Source organism: Oxyura jamaicensis, chromosome 26 (genome assembly GCF_011077185.1).
Source record: "Oxyura jamaicensis isolate SHBP4307 breed ruddy duck chromosome 26, BPBGC_Ojam_1.0, whole genome shotgun sequence".
Taxonomy (NCBI): Eukaryota; Metazoa; Chordata; class Aves; order Anseriformes; family Anatidae; genus Oxyura; species Oxyura jamaicensis.
This window is the reverse complement of record NC_048918.1, coordinates 5,432,145-5,454,704: the sequence shown is the minus strand read 5'-3', so window position 1 is coordinate 5,454,704 and position 22,560 is coordinate 5,432,145. Positions and strand designations below refer to the sequence as shown.

Here is a 22,560-nt window from a genome sequence, read left to right as displayed (position 1 = left end):
TCTGCAAACTAACCCTGGCCTTTCTTTAACTCTTCTGTTGCGAGGAGGCCTCTCCATACCCATTGCTCTAAAGATGGGGCAGAGCAAGGGAAAGCATGCCCCTCTGAACATGGCGAGGGTGGCCAGCGTGCTGGCACTTCCACTGAAAAAACGTCACCGGCCTTATGGCAATGTTCTTGTCACACTGGGAAAGGTCTGAGTAAGGGAACTCAGCCATCTCGGGGCCTTAACTGATTTAATATACCCCAAATTAAGTGAAGTATTGGAATTTAGCTTAATACCCTTCTAGCGTCCCCTGAACAGCCTCATTTCCTACAGTGACTACAGAGCGATTATCTAGGCTGATAAGTGGCAGCTTTGCACGGTCAATTCTGGTTACAGCTCTTCCACTTCTAAAATCGTGGCTAGGAAGAGGAAGCAGTTCAATTATTTGTTTGCAAGTTGCTGGTAAGCAGTCTTGGGAGAACTTTTCATTTTTTTCCTTTTCAAAGTAGCTTTCCAAAGTACTTTACTGCTACCAGGCTGCCGAAGGGGTACTGTGAGCATCAGGAAACGTGTCCGAAGGGGAAAATCTTTCCTGTATGCTGAGATATCTGCAGTCCTGTGGAATGGAAAGAGCTGACTTGCTTTCCGAGTGCTGAGGATGTGAAATTCTGGAGGTTTGCCTGCTGGAACATCACTAGAAGCAGCAAGCGGTAGGCACCGTGGGCAGACCCCGCGGGAGGCTGCTGGTGCCCATGTCCGCCTTCTGCAGCTCGAGCCAGGACAGGAGTGGCCCCAGCAACGTGCCGTCCAACATCAGCCAGGCGCTGAGCAGCATGGATGCCATTTACATCGGGGCCGAGTGCCTGGTGGCTTTGTTTGCCGCTTTGGGTAACATCCTGGTCATCTGGGTGGTGAAACTGAACTCGGCCTTTCAGAACACGACCATGTACTTCATCGTTTCCCTGGCGCTGGCTGATATCGCTGTGGGGGTCCTCGTCATTCCCCTGGCCATTGTGGTGAGCCTGAGAATCAGCATTAACTTCTACTCCTGCCTGTTCATGTGCTGCCTGATCGTGATTTTCACTAATGCATCCATCCTGTCCCTCCTGGCCATCGCGGTCGACAGGTACCTGCGAGTGAAGCTGCCCATCAGGTGAGTGCTGCCCCATCCCGGGCACCTCTGCTCGCCTGCTCCTGCACTGTCCTGCACCCAACCCCTGCCACTTTCCGAACACGTTTTTATTGTAGATGCATGCTTGTGGACAGAGAAAATAGCTGTCCCTGCCAGCCTGCCTGAGGCAAGCTATCGGAGGCAGGACCCACGCTCAGCAGTTAACGCAGCACAGGCAGACCCCGAGGGGGCTTGTGCAATGCCGGCAGCTTGGTGCTGTCGCTGGTCGGAATTCGGCCACAGGCTGAGTCTATGGTCAACCAGTTCACTTCTCTGGGTGTTTTGTAATTGTGCAGGATGCTGAAAGTACTGTAAATTGCTTTGGGTTTCTGAGGATAGTCTCCTAAATACAGTTTCTTATACTGGTGGCTGAATATACAAAAGAAATAATGAAGATTTATGAAGGGCTGATTTATGAAGTCTTTCACTTTCTATATTTGAAGGGAAATAGTATGTGAGCTAGAGATGCATATCATAATTTCAAGCATGATGAAAAAAGGCCTTTTTTTTCCTTTTTTTTTTTTTTTTTTTTTTTTTTTTGGTGGGGAAAGGACCTATAATCTGAAGAGCGAAAAAGCAGTTTGGTCTTACAAATAGTATAAACCAAATGCAGAGAGTAAGGGGCATCCAAGAAAGTTGAGAAAAGGTAGGACTGCTGGTAGTGGAAATATATTATATATATATATAATAAATAAATATGTATGGAAATAACCAGGCAAGATGAACCCTGAGATCTTAATGAAACAAGAAATGAGATAGCTGAAAACTGATAGAATTATAAAGAGGGGAAGTTAAGCATTGTACATCTTGTTCAAGTGCTGCAAAGTAACTGTTACAAATGAAGAGCAATGGCTCATCTCAAGATTAGGTTTTCCCTCCAAAGAAAAGGAACTCAGTACTGCCGTTTGTCAAAATGAACTTGTAGTATTTGAACACGAGCTCTTGAAATCATCCTTAACTATTTTAAGCATTTCTGTTTAACATGAGCTGGGATTTCTTCCTCAACAGATATAAAATAATCACTACAGAAAGAAGAATTTGGTGGGCACTGGGTTTGTGCTGGTCGCTGTCCCTGCTGGCAGGATTAATCCCCATGTTTGGATGGAACAAGCTAAAACAAAAGAACACTGACGCTCTGACATGTGAATTTGTCTCTGTGATGAGGATGGATTACATGGTATATTTTGGGTTTGTGACATGGACCCTTGTCCCTCTGACCATCATGTGTGCTCTGTACGTTGAAATCTTTTACATCATCAGGATGAAGCTAAGCCAAGGTGCAAACAACGTGAGAGGGGCAGGAACATTTTATGGACAGGAGTTCAAGACAGCCAAATCTCTAGCACTTGTTCTCTTCCTGTTTGCGGTATCCTGGTTGCCTCTGTGCATTATAAACTGCATCTCCTATTTTTACCCTGAATGTAAGATATCCCAGCACTGGATTTACTTGGGAATATTGCTGTCCCATGCCAATTCTGCCATGAACCCCATTGTCTATGCTTGCAGGATAAATAAGTTCAAAACCACTTACCTTTTAATTTTAAGGACCTATATCCTATGCAAAAAAAAAACACCACCACCAGACTCAGTTCTTACAGAACAAACAACAAATCAATAGTCATAAATATAGAATGAATGTTGGCCCTTCAGTGTATACCAGACCACTGATAAAATGCTTTAAAAAAAACATGGGAATTTTACCTACTGTCTTACACAAACTGTTTTATGATAAGGGCAAGCCCCTTGTACTCTATCTGATGTACATTTGACATTAAGCCTAAAAGGATCATTCACAATCTTCTGCATTATTATACCCCAGCTAATTCTGGTTGATTGTAGCTGTACACCAAGCCCATATCTTCACTTAAGATAAGCATCTTCACTTAAGAGCACCTTCTAGTTTTTACTTATTGGCATTATTTGGCAGACCAGTGGCCCAAAGCACTGCTAACAAGGCAGATTTTTTCCTCTTAGTTCCCTAGGTCAAATCTATGGTAAACACAATGCTTGTTAATTTCTAGTTTTAACTCAAGACCAAGAAGTCTTTTTGTTATCATTTTGGTTTATCTTTTTGTCCAGTTACAGGCCCTTTACTTGCACACAACCACACTTGCCCCCAACGTTTTGTTCCAGTAGCTTGTGTTCAGTAAGGCTATAGCACCTCGTACAACACCTCTACCTGTGGATGAAAGACTGCATCATGAAACCATCCTCACCATGGGTCCCACTGCTGACCATCTCAGCTGAAAGGACAGAAGCTGAACTGCCTTTGGTGACTCCTCTTCTTTGGGGAAGATCCTGTTGTGAGAGCCTTTCATTACTTGGAAATCAAGATAGTGCTCATCCCAGAAGCCTGAAAAATGGACCTCAAAGATAGGGCACCAGGCAGGAGCCAAACTACAAAAGAGCACACTTAAGCTATTGAGTGATGGGACGTGCTAGGCATAGGGGAGCATGCCAGGAGGAGGTGACTGTTTAAAAAAAAAAAAAAAAAAAAAAAAAAAAAAGATATCTTTAGGTTATTCCCTCCTCCCCCAGCTCCCTTACCAAGGATAGAATCAACTATTCCTATACCATCAAGTCTGCATTTTCCTGATTTGTTACTGAAAAACATCCATTTTGGTGATTTTCCTACACAGCATATTCCCATGATCTGTTCTCCCTACAACCAGAAACTGTTTCCTTAACACCTGACATAAATGAAATTTGCTGCAAATCTCCTTTGTAAACCAGTTGCTCTGAACAGTTGCTTTTTGCAGCCTGTTACAGATCTGAAGACTTACTCTGAACTGTATCTGAAGGTGTATGTAAATATATGTCTATATACGTATTTATTATATCATTTCAAAATACGAAAAGACGAGACAAATTTTGTCCATTTTTTCCCCACGAGGACTGGCTGGGTCTACTGAAAATAGGATAAATGCATTTTTTGTTATTGGTAACACAGCAGGTCACAATGCAGGTATGTTGTCACTGACTACTCTTACACCCTTTGTCTTCTGTACAACTAGACGATAAATTCAAGGCTGGTCAACTTGTGCTGCAGTCATTGTGCCACATTTCCATGAAGGACAATAAATATTATATGGATTTAATGTGAACTCAACCTGTTCTTCTCCCTGACAATCTAAAAAACAGCCTGCACAGAAGCCCTGCAGTGCTTTGGTACGTGTCCTGCCTAGGACAGCTCAGAAATTGCAGTAAATATTACACCACAGTCTGCACAGCCTGTTTTTAGGGAACATGGGTCAAGCTGAAAATAGATCTTTGAAGGCAAGGGTATTTTTTATCCATCTTTAAATAATAAAAGTGGTCTTAAAAAATAATAAAATAATAATAATAATAAATAAAATAAAAGCAATGCATCATTCTGTGTTATTTGGCACAGTAAGCTGAAAGGAAAAACGTTGGTGTCTGTTCCTTTAGCTAAGATCAGACATCTCGGTTTGTATCTGATGTAATCCTTGTCATAGACCAAAACTGCCCTGTTACACAGTTTCACTCTATTAATAAACAAGCTGGTGAAGGAAGTACATAAGTACACCAGAATTTTGCTACATAATCTCTCTTTATCGTAGATGGAACTGATTGCCTTCCGCAGAAAAAGAGGCCCCAGACAAGCAGCAGAAAGTTACGAGTAATGCAAGGACAACTTTGCTCAGGCGTTTCTTACAAAGTGCAAAACCAGGGAACATCCCGGCCCCACGTCCCTAGCAGGCTGCCTGACAGCCTCCAGGCGGACGAGGCAGACGGAGGGGGAGAAAGCGCAGCGGGCTGGGAGCGAGGGCAGCCCAAGGCAGGGAGGCTGAGGAGGGCGAGCAGCTCCCCGGGGAGCCCAGCGGCGGCTCCGCGCGTCCCCGCGGGGCTCGGTGCCCACCGCAGCCCGGCCCGGGGGCAGCCCCCTGCACACAGCCGCGTCCTGCTGCGGGACATCCCGGCCCCTGGTTCTCACCCCGGCAGCTACCCTGGAGGCACTGATGGCGCTCAGCCCCGACGGAGGGCTACGAAGCGGGGGTGCTGCTCCCGGCCCTGTAGAACGGCAGCAGCTTTACCCGCGACGCCTCTCAAGCCAGATTCCGGAAGGTAACCGCGTTCGTGCACCAGATTTTCGGTGGTCCCCCAACCCAAGGAGGGGTGGCAGGGGTGGAGCGATGGCCCTGCGGGTCGCAGAGCCCCGAGCTCCGCCGCGGCCTCCTGCTGCCCCCCAGCGGCACGGCCTCGCCGCACGGAGGCCGCCCGACCCCGGGGAGCCGCTCCCCTCAGGGATGCTCCGGGCAGCAGCCCACGAACTGTTGTTATTCCATCTATTTCCCTAACTTTGGACTGTCACTGTGAATGTGCATGTCACAGGTGAACCAACAAGGAGTCAGGCATTGGCACAGAGGTGTGGCATTATCATATCTTAGTCCAGTTATTAACTAATCAGAGCAGTCCGAAAGGCAAGGAAAATGCTCTAGTCAGTGACTGAGCAGGGAAATAAGGGCTCAGACGTGAACAGATGCAGAGAAACATTCCCATTTTGTAGTTCTCTTTGGCCATTCAAAGCAGCAGCCAAAACACACAGAAGCTTTACAAGTTTCTTTACAACCCTACAGAAACTTAAAAACTTTACAACTCTACAAGTAGTCACCGAGATGTCTACAGGTGAGGAAGCACGGTGCAAAAAGCAATTTGTCTTCAGCTGATGGCAAGGAGAAGGGAACAGGAGACGTTATTTTCCCTTAGTAATAAAATCAGCAGACGTTACAGATGTCAGTATTGTCATTGTGTAGAGCACTACAGGCCTTGTTGCAATGCTGCTGGCAGCGTTTGACATGCAGAAAGCGCAGAGGTCTTCGTTTCACCAGAAATTTCATCATCACACAGGCCTCACTTTGGGCCTGGGCTTGATGACCACAGTGGTGTAGGAAACCTCATCCTGGGGATGTGAAAGAAGTTACAAATATTGGAGAAAATGCATATGTTACATTTCAGCGCAGATTTCCTCTTTTTAAATTGCTCTCAGTGCTACGGTCTGTGACTGGCCACAGCCTGCCCCTGCCCGTGGGAAAGCCAGTGCTGGATCAGGGTGGTTTGCCCAGCTTGGGATCCTGGATTGAGTCTCAGCATTAGGGGCTTTCAGAGAATTGACATCATGAAGCAGAACTGCAAAAATGCTTGCCCCTTAAGAAGATTTTCTCCTAAGCTCCCCATTTAGTGGTTTGGTTGAACCCCAGAATCCTTGGAATACGCGTGGAGTGCGGCACTCAAGCCCCATGATAACAGAGAAGGATAATCTGTCCTCCTCCTGCCTAGGCACCTAGGTGGCTCCCAGGAGTACAACAAACAGCCTCGGATGCACAAAATGAATCTGTTTTCCTTAGTCTTAGTCCTCTAATACTTGACTCTGCAAGAGCAAACCTCTTCTCTCTTCCAAAATTAGTATTTACAACTCTATCAAGAACTTGAAGTCTGCATAAAATAATAGCAATAATAGTTTTGACCTTTACCTGGACATTTTGAGCAGATTCCTCGTGTGGTATCTGGGAGGGAACTTGCTCTTGTAAATTTTCCTGGGATCTCTTATACTCTGGAAAGGAGAAAAAAGTCTCCGCTGCCTGTCCTGTGCTTGGACAGAGCAGCACGAGGCACACGAGCCAGGCATCAGAGGTACACAGCTCAGATGTGGCTGGTAAGTTATGGAGGTGGGAAGGAGAGGGGAGGGCAGGGGAGGAAGAAATGCTGTGGATTGGGATCGGCTGGGTGGAAGGGCAACTTATTCTCATCACCCTTCTCTAGTTACTTGTTTAAAAGATAACAAATTCTGAGACCATGCTCCCTGTGACAATCATCATTTTAAAGGTGAAACAACAAAATCCCTGCTCTTTCTCAGAATTTAGGATGTTTTAATTACAGGACTGAGGAACAATTAGCAACCAGTGCGTTAGTCTGTCCTGGGTGCAGGACAGTTCATTTCTCCCTTCCTCCTCTGGTGCAGGGGCAGTGAGGTTTGTCTGGTTGTCATTTGCAGCACAGAAAGAACCTGTGATGTTCTGCCCAGTAGCTGCACAGTTCCTTTCTCACAGCCAGGCAACAAGTCCCGAGCTCTGTTGAAGATCTTCACTGCAAAGTGAGCAGTTTGACAGCACGAGCTAGAGGGTAGCCCAAGCCCCAGCCCAGCTGCTACAAGTGGCTAGCCAGGCATGAAAGTAACGGACACTGCAGCCAATGCTAGAAACCAACCAAAAGAAGAAAAAAATAAAACAAAAAAAGAAACAAACAAAAACCAGCCCTTGTCTGTGCTCAAGTTAATTCTTCTATGGAAAGAGCTCCTGGGATGATTAATGAAGTTATTGCCAGGAGCGACCTGTTCATCAAAACTTTAATGAACTATACAAGGGGACACAATCCAAGACTATTTCTAAAGGGACGGTGCTACAGAAGTTACTTTAAAACTCTCCTGCTTTAAGAGGCAGCCTGAAGAGCATGGAAACCTAGCACCACCCATATGCAGATGTACAGCACAAGACACATTAACCACTTCCCTGCTGCTAGGGCTGAATCATCAGGATGCTGGTATGCCCTCTACAGTACCACTTACTTTTTCTCAGGAGGTAGATGACTGCAATAACCGTAACAGTTGACAGGATCCCGGAGACAAAAGCTAAGGCTAAGTAGAGTATGTCGCGGCTGCCGATGCGCAGAAAACAGTGTCAGAATCACCAGTTTTTAAGGAAGTGTTAAAGCATCTGTTCTCAAATTCTACAAATCTTATGAAATATCTCATTTATGCCAAGTCCCATGAGATTAAAAGGTGCATATCTACAGTAAGTACCACTATGAATTAAATATTTAGAGCCCAGACTAGAAAGTTCTGGGCAAACTGCTAAAACCTGGGACATAAATTGCATTACATACAACTTCCCCCTTGCAGGAGGAGTCTGCAGTCTCAGAGAAGTTGGAGCTTAAAGTCAGGAAATAAAGGTGAAGTATTTACTTATCAATGAAGGATTTGCCTTCTGAATCTTGTAAGGCAGCAGTAGAGGTATATACAGGGGTATGTACAGTGACAGTAGTGGAAATGGTTGCTGGTATAACTAAAAGTAAGAAAAAAAAAGTTTAAAAAATGTGTTAATATTTCCAGTACAATTACAAGCAACAAGCACGTAGGGGTGGGTAGGTGTCTATTCAGGAATTACTGACATATAATGCAAATAAATATCGTAAGCATAACATTTACTTATCAGAGGGCTGAAATTGAAAATACTATGTAGAAAAAAAAATATTCACAATATTGCTGTTCCATGGCAGCCTTTGGGAGTAATGCAGTTCTTTCCCAAATGCATCTGGAAGGCTACCCACACGACAGCGCTTTCCGAGTCGACTAAATTGACATTTTATTAAGAGCGCTGGATCTAAGAAAACTCCTTTAATAAAGAAAATACCTGTTTTTGCTTTTGAGGGACCACTTCCCATTCTCTCCAAACACTAACGAACAGCAAGAAAAGCTAAAGAGAGAGGAAAAGGTTTGTTTATATATATGCATATACACACATGTGCACAAAACAAGCCTGATGCCCTCATCTATTGCACGGATTTTAATAGTCTTAATCAATGTTTCAGGCATCTTGCACAAACTAGCACAAAACCACAGCAAGCAACCTGGAGATATATCCCTTTACGTTTTTCCTTTCTCAAGATTTTTCCACAAAATAAGAATTAAAATATTCTTCTAAAACTTGGGGGCTGCAAGCTTAAAGACAGGGAAATCACAGTCTACTAGGAAAGTCCTGCCCTGTTTCTCATTATGTGGCTTGCAAACTGGGCGTTGCGAATAGCATCAAAGTATTGCTGGCAACATGAAAGCAACCACCCTGTTCTCACTGTTGCCATCATCTTTTTCTACGCCATGCCCACTGCATTCCCAGATTCCAGAAGTCAAACCTCCACATGTCCTGTGCCAAGTCTAAAAGTGCATTGTGCTAGCAGTAATAGAAATAGTGACAGTGACACAGCTTCACCTTACCTCACCCCACAGAACTGCAGCCCAGCTGGTGGCAGAAAGATTCTGAAGCGTTAGCACCACTTGCACCACAGTAAGCACTTGCTTTGTGAAAAGAATCTATGTCAAACTAGCAAAAACTTGAGTGTCATTCAAATTTACGGTTGCACCAGTGCGGAAGTTGAGCAACTTCACTTTTTTTTTTTCCCCTGTTGAGCAGGAAATGCTATGAAACACACCTTATTTTCAAGGACTGTTGAACTGAAGAAGTCACCTTTAGCTTAAATGGGCTTGCTTTTGCCGTTAGTAGTACATTACCTCTGAAGAGTATCTTGTGTTTTTTTTGCTGAAGTGTTGTATTGAAAGGGAAAAACTGAAGAAACTTCTGGTATTTTACTAACCCCACTAAAAATGTTTCCTTATTGTAGTACAATCTATATTTAAAAAAAAGTGCATCAGCACATTCTAGTCTGCTTATTTAAATTTATTTCTTAATAAATCACTTTCCAACATAGAAAGGATGAGATTATACATAGGTATGTGCTCTGCTGAGACACGGGTTAGACATACACCACCATCCCTCGGCAAAAAAAAAAAGTTTCCTGGAAAATGAAAATCCTGCACTACATATTATTATGATAACCAAAATATTTCCTTGTTACACATAATAAAGGGAGCAACTTTTTTTTTTTTTTTTTTCCTATGAAAACTCAGGAGAATATTTTCTGGAGAAAACTTATCAATTTCACTGTTTTAATCTTTATACTGGTTAATGCAATGGAAGCTAAATTTTAGAGTAGCTTTTGGTATGCTTCCTGCCAGCCACATCCTCTTTTCCACAGAACAGGAAGGTACACGTGTCATTATTTTTAACACTTTGCTACATGTTTTCTGGCTTTGTTTACAAAATAAAAACATCAATTCCAACCATCTCCAAATCTTGGACAGTTCGCTGACAAAGTGAATGGGAGCACTAGCAGCCATGTTGGTTTTAAAACTTGTTAACAGTTATGGAAAATAATTGTAGGGCATTATGATGGATGATTTGAAACCAAAAACGGATGAATGTATTAGCACACTACAGTGGACAAATTCTGCATCTCCATCAGGACCATACAGAACCATACAGAAACCATACAGACCTGCACAAATTGTGGTCAAAAGTAACCCGCCACTATAAGCTAATTTCAGTGGTTTGTTTACATTACCGATCAGCTACTACAAAAACAGAAAGGAAATCACTGTTACTACTGGCAGTCAAAGACAGGAAAGCTTTTTGTTTGTTTGTTTTAATGACATTTCAGAATGATAGAGTTTCCAACAAGAAGTCAGAAGACATGTCAGTGCATTCAGTTGCTACAGGGTTACACTGCCACCTGTGCACTCTTTGATAATGCCTTCAGGTCCAAAATGCACTTTGCAATACTCTCCTTCTGCTGCAAAACAAAACAAAACAAAAAAGCTTTCAGGAGAAAGACTTTATGAAAGACAATTAAAGAAGAAAAACAGGTATTCTAATGCATTTTAGATTTTCTCTGTAGACACACAAAATGAGTTACAGATTAAAAGGGATATTGCTACAGCTCATGAAAACGCATTCAAATTCCAGTAATGACGTACATTAGAGCATCTACAATCAGAACTAAGGGAATGATTTGTTGTTATGAGGTTCATTCCTTAACAGAAAGGACATCCAGAGGCCATCTGTAGATCTTAAGCCTCCATGGTCTTACATGGAGAATTTTACAAGTAAATTCCCAGACCTGTTAGCTACATTTTATCACAAGCTGAGCTCTATGGTGCAAGAACAAATACCACAAATGACTAGCTCAATTTGCCAGCAACATGAGGATCTAATATCTGGGCTTGTTAGCTTTTAGACACCAGTAGGAACGTGCTGCAGCCATGCCTGGAAGACACCCAGAGATGATCTAGCATTTTGTGACTGAAGTCAGGAGCACTGTACAGCACGTATGTTTATAGTCTAAAACATAAAACAGATATTAAAAAAAAAAGTACCTGTTGAGGTGTGATGCTCTGAACAACATTTTTCTCCACCCACTGAATCATGTGATCTTGTTCTTTTTGATGCTTTAGATTCTGCATGGCCACTTGATAGTCCAGCCTCTTCTTTACTTCATTGTACACCGTTAATAATCTTTCTCGGTAATTGGCTTCCAGCAACATTGCAATGTTATTCTAGACACAGAAGACAAAATCAATGGATTAACATTCGGCAAAAATACAGAACAGCAGAGCACAGTTCCACAAAGTCATTGGATCAGGTGGTGGAACTGCCCCTGTCTGCAACAGAGATTGTGAGTGATTTGTTGTTACTTGTTAGCAGTCCAAGAGGCACCCAGACTACGTAGTGGAGGCAGCAGTTAAAAGCGAACAGTAGAGCTGAAACTGCATACCCGCTTAGCATCAAAGAGGTAACTGCGGCCTTCAGCTCTCCATTGCTCCTTTTTCTCCTGCTCAATGGCAGTCTCAAGATCTCTAATTGCATCATTTTTAATAGCTGAAGCTTTAGCAATTTTCTCCTAGAAGAGGAAACAAAAAATATACTTCAGAATAAAAATAAGATGCAAAGAAAACAAGTGATCTGCAACCATCTCCTGATGCTTTGCGTTATGATTTGAGAAATGTCTGCATCAAGACGGACTGTGTCAGGTTTGAGATTAAAGGATGGCAAGACAAAATAATTCATGCTCACAATTAACCATACTTAAAAAAATAATTACACTAAATATTTCTTCTTGAATAAGGTGGTTTTCTTTTTTTTAAGACCCATGTAACAACATTGACCTTATTTAAACATTATGAAGATACCGGGCTCAGATTTTATGACAGCCATGAGATATTTAAGCAGGTTAATTAGAACAGTTTTTAAATACTGCAAAGTTGGATTATGACTTTTTTTTTTTACCTCATTAAGTTTGTCAGCAAAAGCTGCTACATCAGCCCCATATTTTTTAATGCCATAAATGATGACCGACAATATGCAGGCAGCTGCAACTGTCTCATGGTTAACTACATAGATTTCCTTAGAGAGGAAGTAAAGCAGGAGTCCAGTTCCCAACATGTAAGGCCCTAAAGAAAAAATAAAGCAGCATTATTTGTACAAAATATAAAGTGGCTTATTGAAGTCAAACACATAAATAGTTTAAGATCAGCGATGTTCTCTTGTACCATGACCAAGAACAGAAACACACAACCACAGAATATCCCAAGTTGGAAGGGACCCACCACAAGGATCATCAGTTCTAACTCGTAGCTCTGCACAGTACCACCTAAAAATCAGACCATTTCTGAGAACGCTGTCCAAACACTTCCTGACTTTTCACCATCTTTGTTGGTCTCCTTTGGATGCTCTCTAATAGCTTTACATTCTTTTGATATGGTGGCACCCAGAACCGCACACAGTGCTCCCACAGAAACCCAGTAACACCGAGAGGGAGGTTACAGGGAAGGTGCCTGCCATAAGTGGAAAGCAAGATGCACCTTCTACAGGACCTGCAGCTTCTGCTCATTCGGAAACCTGCAAAAATATCTGTGTTTATTGGTTTTGAGGGCCAGCCATTGAACCAACCTTTCTGCAAGATCAAGCTCATGATATACTTTTAGCATTTCTTTAAAGCACAGGTGCTGAAGTTTAAAGTCAAGAAGCACTGTGCTGGCTCACTGTTCATAATCTTTTTCTACATACGCAAAAGCATCTGGTGCAGGCCATTGAGCTGACCAGGCTATTCTAAGGCACTTAGCCTGAGGAATACCATACAGATTTTCAGGTTATTACAACCCCCATCTCATGTTCGAAGAATAAAACTCAATGATTCCAAGCTCCTTAAAGGATTTACCTTGCAGAATCAGTATTTAACAAAACATAAGAGTTCTTCCTCTCCTACCAAGGTAAAACACCGTGCTTTGAACAAATCCAGGATACTCACCAATGAAAATCCCATGTTTTCCTTGGTATCTGACCTTCTTACCAGCCACAATTGTGAACACAATTAAACAAGCATAACTAAATGCACACTGATAAGACATACATGCATATATTGACCTGTGACTCCTGTTTTAGGGTAAAGGAACTGGAAGAACTCCTCAGGGATCAAACCATGACGAACTTCTCCTCCCTTCTCAGGCAAAGGAGGCACTGGAGCCAAATGCTGCTGACTCGTATGAACTGGCCTTGCAACGTGCAACACGCTATAAATAACAAGACAGTTTCCATTAAGCTTACTACCTTACAAAAAACATCACAAAACGCATTTCCAGTTATAAAGCCAGGCACGCCTGAACTACGCCCGCTTCGAGGAAGGGTCAGGATTGAAATAACCTCCTGCGGCTCCTCACGGCCTTTGCCCTTCCCTACCCTTGCGGCATTTCTTAAGGGACACGAAGGCAGAACCGCGCTGTCCGCGGTACCTGAACCCAGGCGGCGACCCCACACCCCCGGCTCCGTGCCGAGCCTCCCGGGGCCGCCCACCCCCAGCCCCCGGTACTCACCCCACGGAGGCAGCAGGCCGCAGGCTCCTCAGCAGGGCCGGGGCTGCGAGAGGAGAGGGGCAGAGCGCTCGTCAGCACGCAGCTCACCCCCGGCATCCCCCCCTTTGTCCTAACCACCCCCCCCCCTCCCGGGCTGCCCACCGCTCACCGGCGCTGAGGACGAGGCGGGACAACATGGCGGCGGGCAGCGACCGCTCCGTCCCGGTGACCGCCGGCCGCCTCAGCACCAAGATGGCGGCAGCGGCGCGGAGCTCTCGCGATACCGAGGCGGGCGCCTCTCGCGATAGTAGGCGGCGGCGGCGCGCGCGGGGTGCGGGAGCACGTGGGGGCGGCGGTGCCATGGCGGAGCCGGGGCCGGAGCTGGGCCCGGCCGGGCAGGGGCCGCCCCCGGAGCCCCCCGCGGGCGGGGAGCAGCAGCAGCAGCAGCAGGAGGAGGAGGCGGCGGCGGCGGCGGCGGCCGGCCCCGAGTGGAACATCCCGCCCAACGCGCCCGCGTGCATGGAGCGGCACCTGGAGGGCGCGCACTACCGAGCAGGCAGGCGGCGGGGGGATGAGGGGGGACAGGGATGGGACGGGACGGGATGGGGGGTGCTGAGCCGCTTCTCCCTCAGATGGAGCCCTGCTGCTGGGCGCCTCGGGGCTGAGTGGCCGCTGCTGGGCCGGCTCCCTCTGGGTGTTCGCCGACCCCCGGCGGGCCCCCAGCGAGGGGTTCTGCACCGCCGGCGTCCAGACCGAGGCGGGAGTCGCCGACCTGCGCTGGGTGGCCGACAGGGGCATCGTGGTGGCCTCCGACTCCGGTAAGCCCCGGGGGTCGCCCCCCTTTTCCTCCCCCCTTCTCTCCCCCCCCCCCCGCCGGTGTCCCCCGGTGAGGCAGGAGCTGCCCCCTGTGCCCCCCAGGCGCCCTGGAGCTGTGGGAGCTGGAGGAAAACGAGACCCTCATCGTCAACAAGTTCTGCAAGTACGAGCACGACGACATCGTGACGACGGTGGCCGTGCTCGCCGGCAGCACCCAGGTGGTCAGCGGCGGCCAGGACTTCTGGTGAGTGCCCCCAGCCCCCCGCCCCCCCCGCCCCTCGCCGGGCTGCGGTGCCAGGCCCTGACCACTTCTCTCATCCGCAGTGTGAAAGTCTGGGACCTCCCGCAGCAAGCGGTGCTGCACTCCTACAGAGGTGAGTGCCGGCTCCTCCCGGGCTGCACCTCTTGGTCACCTCCCCGGGGCCAAGCCACACTTGCTGCTGTGACCTCGGGTGAAGCAGGCTATGGAGTTTCCAGTACAGGCGTTTCTGTCTGTTCTCTTCTCCCTGCAAAAGCTGTGCTGTGAGACTCGTCAGTCTGCATCTCTAAATGTGTTCTAGAATATCTCTTCTGTATTGAAAATTCTTTCTTGCACCTGCTCGTGTGATCAAAGCCATATTGTTTTGAACTCCAGCTCGCCAGAGAATACAGATCTCTGGAGATGAAATACTGTGATCTCCGGCGCCACTGGAGACTGTGTTTTGCTCATTTGGCTTTTTCCTCCCAACCCTTTATAACTGGCCTCTTGTCTGGAGAGGCTTCAAGCTCATTCCTGTCACAGGGATGCAACTGTGGTGGCTGTGGTTGGGTTTGGCAGCTCATCGGTTTGCTAGGGATGCTCAGTAACTCAGGATATCGCTAACTAGACATTACCCTGGATCTGGGCAGAAACTATTACGCTGCTGTGCCTTCAGAGAGTCTTATTCCCTTGTCTGTGTTGTGTTGTTGGGCACTGGGAATGTGTGGGAAGTCTGGGTACAATCTTTGAGGCTCTTTATCCTTCTGTGCTTTTGGTAGCTCACTCCGATGCAGTGACATGTGTGGCTTCCTGTCCTGGTAAGGACACTGTGTTCCTGTCCTGTGCTGAGGTAAAGCTAACTCTGCATGAATCTACCTGATAAAAATGAGATTTAATTTTAATTATTTACAGTCAAATGCGCTTATTGAGAAACCACCTGTTGTGTTCTAAGCTGTTTCCGTGTGATGTTTAAATGTTCCAGTGGTGGTACTGAGCTGATCTGTACAGGTTTGTATTAAAATGTGGGAGTTCCTAGCTCTGTCCTGGGGATGACTGAAGGAGCTAACTTCACGTTAACGTCAGCATCATTTTAAACATGGGAAGAGACAGTGTGGGTTTGAATGGAGGTCAGCAGCAGTACTGCAATGAATCTGGGTTTATGTCTACCCCCTGCCGCAAAACCTTTGTAAAAACCTTATTTGCTTTGAATTTATAGGATGGCAGAACGTTACTCTGGGACACCAGATGCCCCAAACCAGCTACTCGAATTGGTATGTTTCTGAATGCAGCCACTGCTTTTTTTTTTTTTGTGTGTGTGTGTGTGTGTGAAGAAATAAATTGTTTTATGCCTAAGTTCTCCATCTAACTTCAATCTAGTGATCTAACTACTACTTGGTCACAGAAGGCTATTAAGCCCCAGGGAAATGTAACACTATCACGGGAGTAAAATCAGCTTTTAAGTAATGCTTAGTGCAGTAGCAGCCCTAACTGGGATAGGGTAGGAACATCTTTGTACTGACTGCTCTCTTTACACTTACCCCCCTTACCTTACAGTGTGCAGTGCCTGTAATTACCTCCCTACCTCAGTCCTGTGGCATCCACAGAAAAGTGACATCTTTGCTTTGGGTAAGAAGTGATCTTTAACTTCCACCAGACAAATCAAGGTCTTTCTTTTCACAACAGCTTTGCTAATAACCTCATTCTCCCTTTCTATTTTAAAGGTGATGAAAATGGAACAGTTGCACTAGTAGACACAAAGAATCCTGATTCTGCCCTCAGCTCCACTGTGCATGCCCGACGTATCACAGGGTTTGCATTTTCTAAGCATAGGTATGGTCTGAGGTACTGGTGTAGAGCATGTAACTACATACCCTTGAAAGCCATATCGTTTTTTAGAGTAAAACATAAGGGAGTATTAGATTTGGTCATTTTATCGAGGAGGATTAATAGCGAAGAATAGAGTAAGCCAAATAACGTCTGGTTTTGGAGATGTGTGAACATACAACGTTTTTGTAGCATTTGGAATTGGCCCGTTCACTGTAGGGTTTTTTCTTACTCCAGTCACCTCACCTTGAGGAGCTTGCTTGCTTTCTGACACTAATAGCACGTTCTTGCATAGTGTACTGACAACCTGACAAAAAAAATCTGTAAGATTTGGTGTCTGTTAATTCAGTTTACCTGGGTCTGGCTTGCTAAGACATGCACTTTTCACACACCTTTCCTTACAGCTTTCTTGTATTTGATTGTTCTGACTGTGTCTCATCTCTGTCCTCTAGTTCACCCTTACTGGCTTCAATTAGTGAAGATTGTTCAGTAGCTGTTCTGGACTCAGACCTTACAGAGGTGTAAGTACCCGAAGGGGCGTATTCACCGTGGTTGTTTGTCATGCTGATTTCTTATTAAGTTAATTGTTTATATGCTGAAGGGAAGATGAAAAGAGTCCTTAAATTGGGGAGCATCATCCTAACAAACTAGCAGTTAGGAAGTGCACAAGCCCATAAATGCTTAGTGACAGTGCTTTATGGCTAATAGAGTGTTCATGTTTTCCAGGTTCAGAAACCGTTCTCATCAAGACTTTGTAAAAGGCTTATCGTGGTCTCCTTCAGATAATGCCTTGCTCACTACAGTTGGATGGGATCATCAGGTTTTACATCACACTGTCCCCATACCAACTGGTGAAGCTTCTGGAGTCAACTGTGTAAAAGAATAGTTTTATAAACTCATCGGTCCAACTTCCTTCCTGGCATTACTTTGATTCTCCTGAAGTCAAAGGTGTTTGTGAACTGGATTGGTTATGGACTGGTGTCTACCTTGAAGCTTGTGACTAAGCAGGTTTTTGTAGTAATTTTGAATTAGGCATAACTTAGTTACAAACCAGCCTTTACCCTCTCCTCAGGAGTTGGCTTCACCTGTGATAAGACTTCAGTATTTTACCCAGAAAAAAATACTGACTTCAGGCACAGAGGAATTCTGGAGATGGGATTAGGTATAATAAAATTAAATCAAAAAGACTTGATTCCTCCCTTGGTTCTTCAAGCCACCCACAGAACTAATAGAAACAAATTATCTGGGGAGGTTTAAAACAAAACAAAAAAACAAAACAAAACAAAAAAAAAACAACACAACACAAACCCGCACCTCTTTACTAAGGTAGATGCAGAAGCCTTACCTGAGCAAAGTGTTTGCTGTGTAAATGCTTTCTTCCAACTGAACAGGAAGACATGTTGGCATTTAAGACCAGAAAGGTTCCCCTGTTGTCCTTAGCGCAGCACACAGCAGAGAAGGCTGGCTTTTGCTATCTACTATTGTGGGTAATCCCATGGTGAGCACTATTTGTGTACTTCTCCATTAGTATCAGAATACCAGTGCTTGGTGTGATGAGTCGCATACGCTGTATGACAAGGATCCCAGCTGCAGTCCTATAATTAAACAGCTTTGTGATGGTGCATGACATGCTGAAATACCAGGACCTGTAAACGCTCAGCCACTGGCTTGAAGCTGAGGCCAGCTCACAGGGGCTGTTGCGTAGCATGCTGAAAGCCAAGTTAGTAGCTTGACACCATGTTTCAGCTCCTCTGCTGAATACAACTTATTCAAATATAAGACTTGTGAACAAAAAGTTATGTAAGGGAAAAAATTGGACTAAGGATTTCAGTCTTCATTTGCTTGCTCCTGTAATCAAACTCTTGGTGATAAATGAGATTCCTCATGCTCTTGCAGTTAGTGACCCTTTTGCTGGAGACTTGAGAGGATCAAACATTCCTGTAATCCTGAGATGGACTCCACATAAACCTTAGAGGTGTGTTTTTTTGTGTGTGTGTGTTTTTTTTTTGGTAATATAACACATCTTCCAAAGTAAACTGTTTTCCTGGAACATATTTAACTGAAAATAAATCGCTTTGCTCTACACACATTGCTACTGTTCTAGCTGTGGCTTGCTCCAGACTAATACTTGCTAGACAGACAAAAGTGGGTCTTGGCTAATGAGATAAAAAATACTGTTACAATAACGCTACTTTAGAATGATAGTGACACTAAACTGTAAATGGGCTCATCTCTCCATAAACCTTTATTTTTGTTGATCCAAATATTGCAGAGCCCATCATTAATTTTTAGGCCAAATAAGCCTTCTCAGTCTCTGTACTTTTTCTTTTTAAGTGTACTTTGCTCCTTTTTGAATTCCACCATCATGACTGTTTACAGAGCAAACTTCCTGATCTAGAGCAGTGTGTTGTAAGGAAGAGATAAATGGTTATAAAAACTGACAAGTTCTGTCAAAACTACCCCTTAAACAAGTTAAAGTTAACAAGAAAAAGTTACACCTCTTACAGATCTCTGATTGTGTATTAAAAACTGAAACAGGTCTTGTGCTTGTTGTGAAAAAGGTGTCTCTGAGAACAATGGAAGAGTTTTAAAAGAAATCATAGTGTTCATTACTAACTGGCTCTAAGTTTCACTGGGCCACTTCCCTAATATTAAAGAGCTAGCTGAGATCACGGATACAGCTGGAGTGATTTCAGCCCTGAAGTTGCAACTGAAATAAATGGGCACCAGGTTGCTATTTAATCCAAGTAGCGTTTCCATTGTGTACGGCTAAAAGAAACAAGTTCCCAGTATCAAGCATTAAACCACATCAGTTCCTCGAATTGTCACGCTCTGAGTACACCACTACTGTCCACAGCAAGAATACACATAGTGGTGGAAGGTGAAAACCATATGGACAAAAGGTTATTGCTGATACATTAATCCTGTTCTGGTACTACTGCTTAAAGACTTTGTCGGTGTGGTTGCATACAAAATGCTGCAGCATCCTGCAAATCGGGGTGAAGCTGTGTGTTCTGCCACCGGAGGGCAGCAGCTGCCAGCGTGACAGTAGGCAAAAGTTTGAACGTGCCTTCAGAGCATCTGCCCATTTTACCACTTGTCTTTTCACCACGGTAAGAGAAGCACAGAAGAGCAACAGTTTACCTAGCAGTCACTAATGTGTTGTGTTAGCTTAGCAAGGCTATAATCCTGAGGAGCCAGCAAGGCCACGTTAAATAGTCACACCAGCATACAGGCAGCACAGCAGAAACACTGACACCACCACATCAATGCTTGTTGACTTGCAAGCTATCTGCAAAGGAATTGGAGGATTCTATGGGTTTTGTGGTATGCTAACACTGCCCAGGCTACTTTACACGCTGTTTAGGTTTAGGGACACTAATATATTGTGGTCACAGTAAAAGCTTCAAGATACATCGCACGCTTTCCTAATGAAGAACCTTGTTCTGTAGCCAGGCCTGGATTAAAGAGATGAGAATGCAAATAAACAATTTGGAGGAGTGGAGAGAGTAAGCCACTATGAAGACAAGCCTGCCTTTTATGTTGTTGCTTGCATTACTCACACTGCATTTTCAATTTTAAGTACAACGTTCTAGTTAGGACTTGCAAATAAATATGCCAGTTGCGTTACTAATGAAAAGCTCAAAACCAAGAATGCTATTTATAGAAGCACAGGTTGAAGTGGAAAAGCTCTCAGCCTGCCTAACCAGCTGGATGCGAGGGGTGCTTCCAAAGTGAAGGGGCAGCTAGGGCTAGCTGCCTGTTCCTTCCTTGATCAGGCTTCTGGAAACACATTGCCAGTGTCTTGTATCAACTGCTGAGTAGGAATTGGACAAAGCCCCTAGGTAAGGTGAAATTCAGACCGTTGCTGAGGCCATTTTGAGACTTCTTCCTGTCCTGTTAAACCTACATGCAAAAATCTCAATAGTAGATGGACAATAGCACACTAAAAAAAGTCAGACTGCATGTAATAAAACAATACATCCAGACATATTTAATGCAAGGTTAGTTTTCAATGGCACTCATAAATAAGAGACTTTGTTCTAAGGCTTTACAAGTAAAGCTATCAGTTATACTACATTAGCAGGTACTTTGAGGAGAAGACAGCTGCAGGGTATAATTTATGTTGTATCAAGACTTGAATGACCAAACTCATTGGAGAGAGTTGAAGCGTTAAGAACTCCATTGTCAGGTGTCAAGATAACTTCTAGTGCTACGGCTGGTCTACAAGGTAGGTTGCTTTTATCTGTTAATACCCCTCAGTTTCCTCCTCCTCTGTTGCTAAATTTTCACAGTGAAACAGCTGGGGGAGGAGGAAGAGAAAGAGGAATCACACTTGGTATAGCACACAGATCACCTGGCCAAGCAAGAGGGAGCTCTTCCCCATTCTGGCAGCTGCAGACCGTCCTCGCTCTTCGTTACCTCTTACACTTTTGCAAGTTCTGTGGCTGTCAACAGCTCTGACAGTGATTTCTTTGTAACATGAACAGTTCCCAGTGGCCTTGGCATGTCTAGTTGTTACTGAAATTCTAGTATTTTCCTAATGCATTCAAAAGCAGCAGGGATAGCCCAAAGTGTCTGAAGAATAGTTTCACTGCTTCAAACATTCTGGTTAACCAGTTTTACAACTGTGAACTGTCCTACCTGATTTCATTACAGCTTAGTCTACCGTGCATTCCCAGAATGGGTGTTCTTTGAATGAATAATGGCTATTACATAAAACTGACTTACATTCTCAGGCTTCTACTATTTAATATAAACAAATATACAGCTACCAGAAACAAGACATTCCACACTATATAACACCGTACCTATTACAACTACTTAGGAATTGCATGTGTGGGTGAAATAGTAAACACGAAATTCAAAGAAGTGCCAACGTTGGAGTTTCACATTTTGCTCTGAAAAAAAAAAAAAAAAAAAAAAAAAAAGAGAGAGAGAGAGAGAGAGAGAAAGAAACTTGCTGGGGCTATGTTCAGATTTAAGAAAGTTTGTAAGAGGGAAAAGACTGTCCAGAGACTGTGTTTGTGTGAATATAATATAGGCCAAAGTCTCCCAACAACTGTTCACATTTAAACTAATTTTAGGAATTAATTTTGCAGTTGTAACTCCTCGTGCAAAACTCTAGATCAGGTTGCAATATTATCAGTGAGGCTTTGTTTTAGGTGAAAGTGGTGCAATTCCACCCAATACTAAAACACAACCCTGAAGGTATGCAAACATGATCACAGCTTCCATAGATATTAAATAAGAATTCTCAAGATGCTCCTCACATGGGAAACTTCCTTACCATGGGGGAGGAGGGCAAACGGCTATTCTGCATGACACTGGTACACTTAAATGCCCAGACATAAATGAACATCCAGTTATTCAAAATGTGTTATTTCAGTACCAGCTGGATTGAGCACGTCTGGAAATATTCCTAGTCACATTGACTTACTGGCATAAGAACATCCTATGAATTAGCTATTAGACTGATAATGGCATTTGTGTTCTCATTTTATTCACAGCAAAGTAAAGTTCAGAATACTTTGAAGCCTCTGCAATATTTGAAACAGCTGTTAAATTATTAGGTAGAGTTGGGAATAACGTAAAACAAATGTCAACAACATGACATTAATGAAGATAACTTTTGAAAATTGCACTGAGGGAAAATATATCACTGAGTTTTGAGTCAAACTGTAGAGCAAAATCTGCTTGCAACACAATGCAAGATAAGCTTGAGTGGAACTAATGATACTGTATAATATTGAGAATAGAAAGTGCTTTCAATAAAAGTAGACTAATGTCTCAAAGTGCTTTTAGTTTGTCAGTGATTAGAAAATACTCTCTACAAGTTTTTTACACCTATCTTACAGTGATTTTCAGCAAGTTTACCTATGAGGAAAATTGTATTTGTTCCTAAGTTCCGGAGGTTAGCTATTCAAAACTTGGTCAGTTACAGTGAGAGCACATTGCTCTCTAAAGCGTAAGATACCCATTTTCAGACTACCCTATCCCATGGCACAGCATGGCCATCACTAGCTCCTTCAGACAGATCTGCACTGACAA

General features: G+C 44.1%; 2 protein-coding genes across 3 annotated transcripts; both read left to right on the top strand.

Moving 5' to 3' along the window:
- The first annotated feature begins 328 nt into the window (after positions 1 to 328).
- Positions 329 to 3,183, top strand: ADORA3 (adenosine A3 receptor). Of its 2 annotated transcripts, XM_035346826.1 has the most exons (3): positions 903 to 1,011; positions 1,110 to 1,138; positions 2,165 to 3,183. In XM_035346826.1, the coding sequence occupies exon 3, from the start codon at positions 2,250 to 2,252 to the stop codon at positions 2,772 to 2,774; it is 525 nt and encodes a 174-aa protein (XP_035202717.1). In that variant the 5' UTR covers positions 903 to 1,011; positions 1,110 to 1,138; positions 2,165 to 2,249; the 3' UTR covers positions 2,775 to 3,183. The 2 variants fall into 2 exon arrangements, with proteins under 2 accessions (XP_035202716.1, XP_035202717.1); XM_035346825.1 differs by having other exon boundaries at positions 329 to 1,138.
- A 10,618-nt stretch (positions 3,184 to 13,801) lies between these two features.
- Positions 13,802 to 19,121, top strand: WDR77 (WD repeat domain 77). Its single transcript, XM_035346824.1, has 10 exons — positions 13,802 to 14,187; positions 14,264 to 14,449; positions 14,550 to 14,691; positions 14,772 to 14,821; positions 15,465 to 15,535; positions 15,902 to 15,956; positions 16,240 to 16,311; positions 16,407 to 16,515; positions 16,962 to 17,030; positions 17,236 to 19,121. Exons 1-10 carry the CDS (start codon positions 13,827 to 13,829, stop codon positions 17,393 to 17,395), a joined length of 1,275 nt encoding a protein of 424 aa, XP_035202715.1. The 5' UTR covers positions 13,802 to 13,826; the 3' UTR covers positions 17,396 to 19,121.
- Positions 19,122 to 22,560: the final 3,439 nt, after the last annotated feature.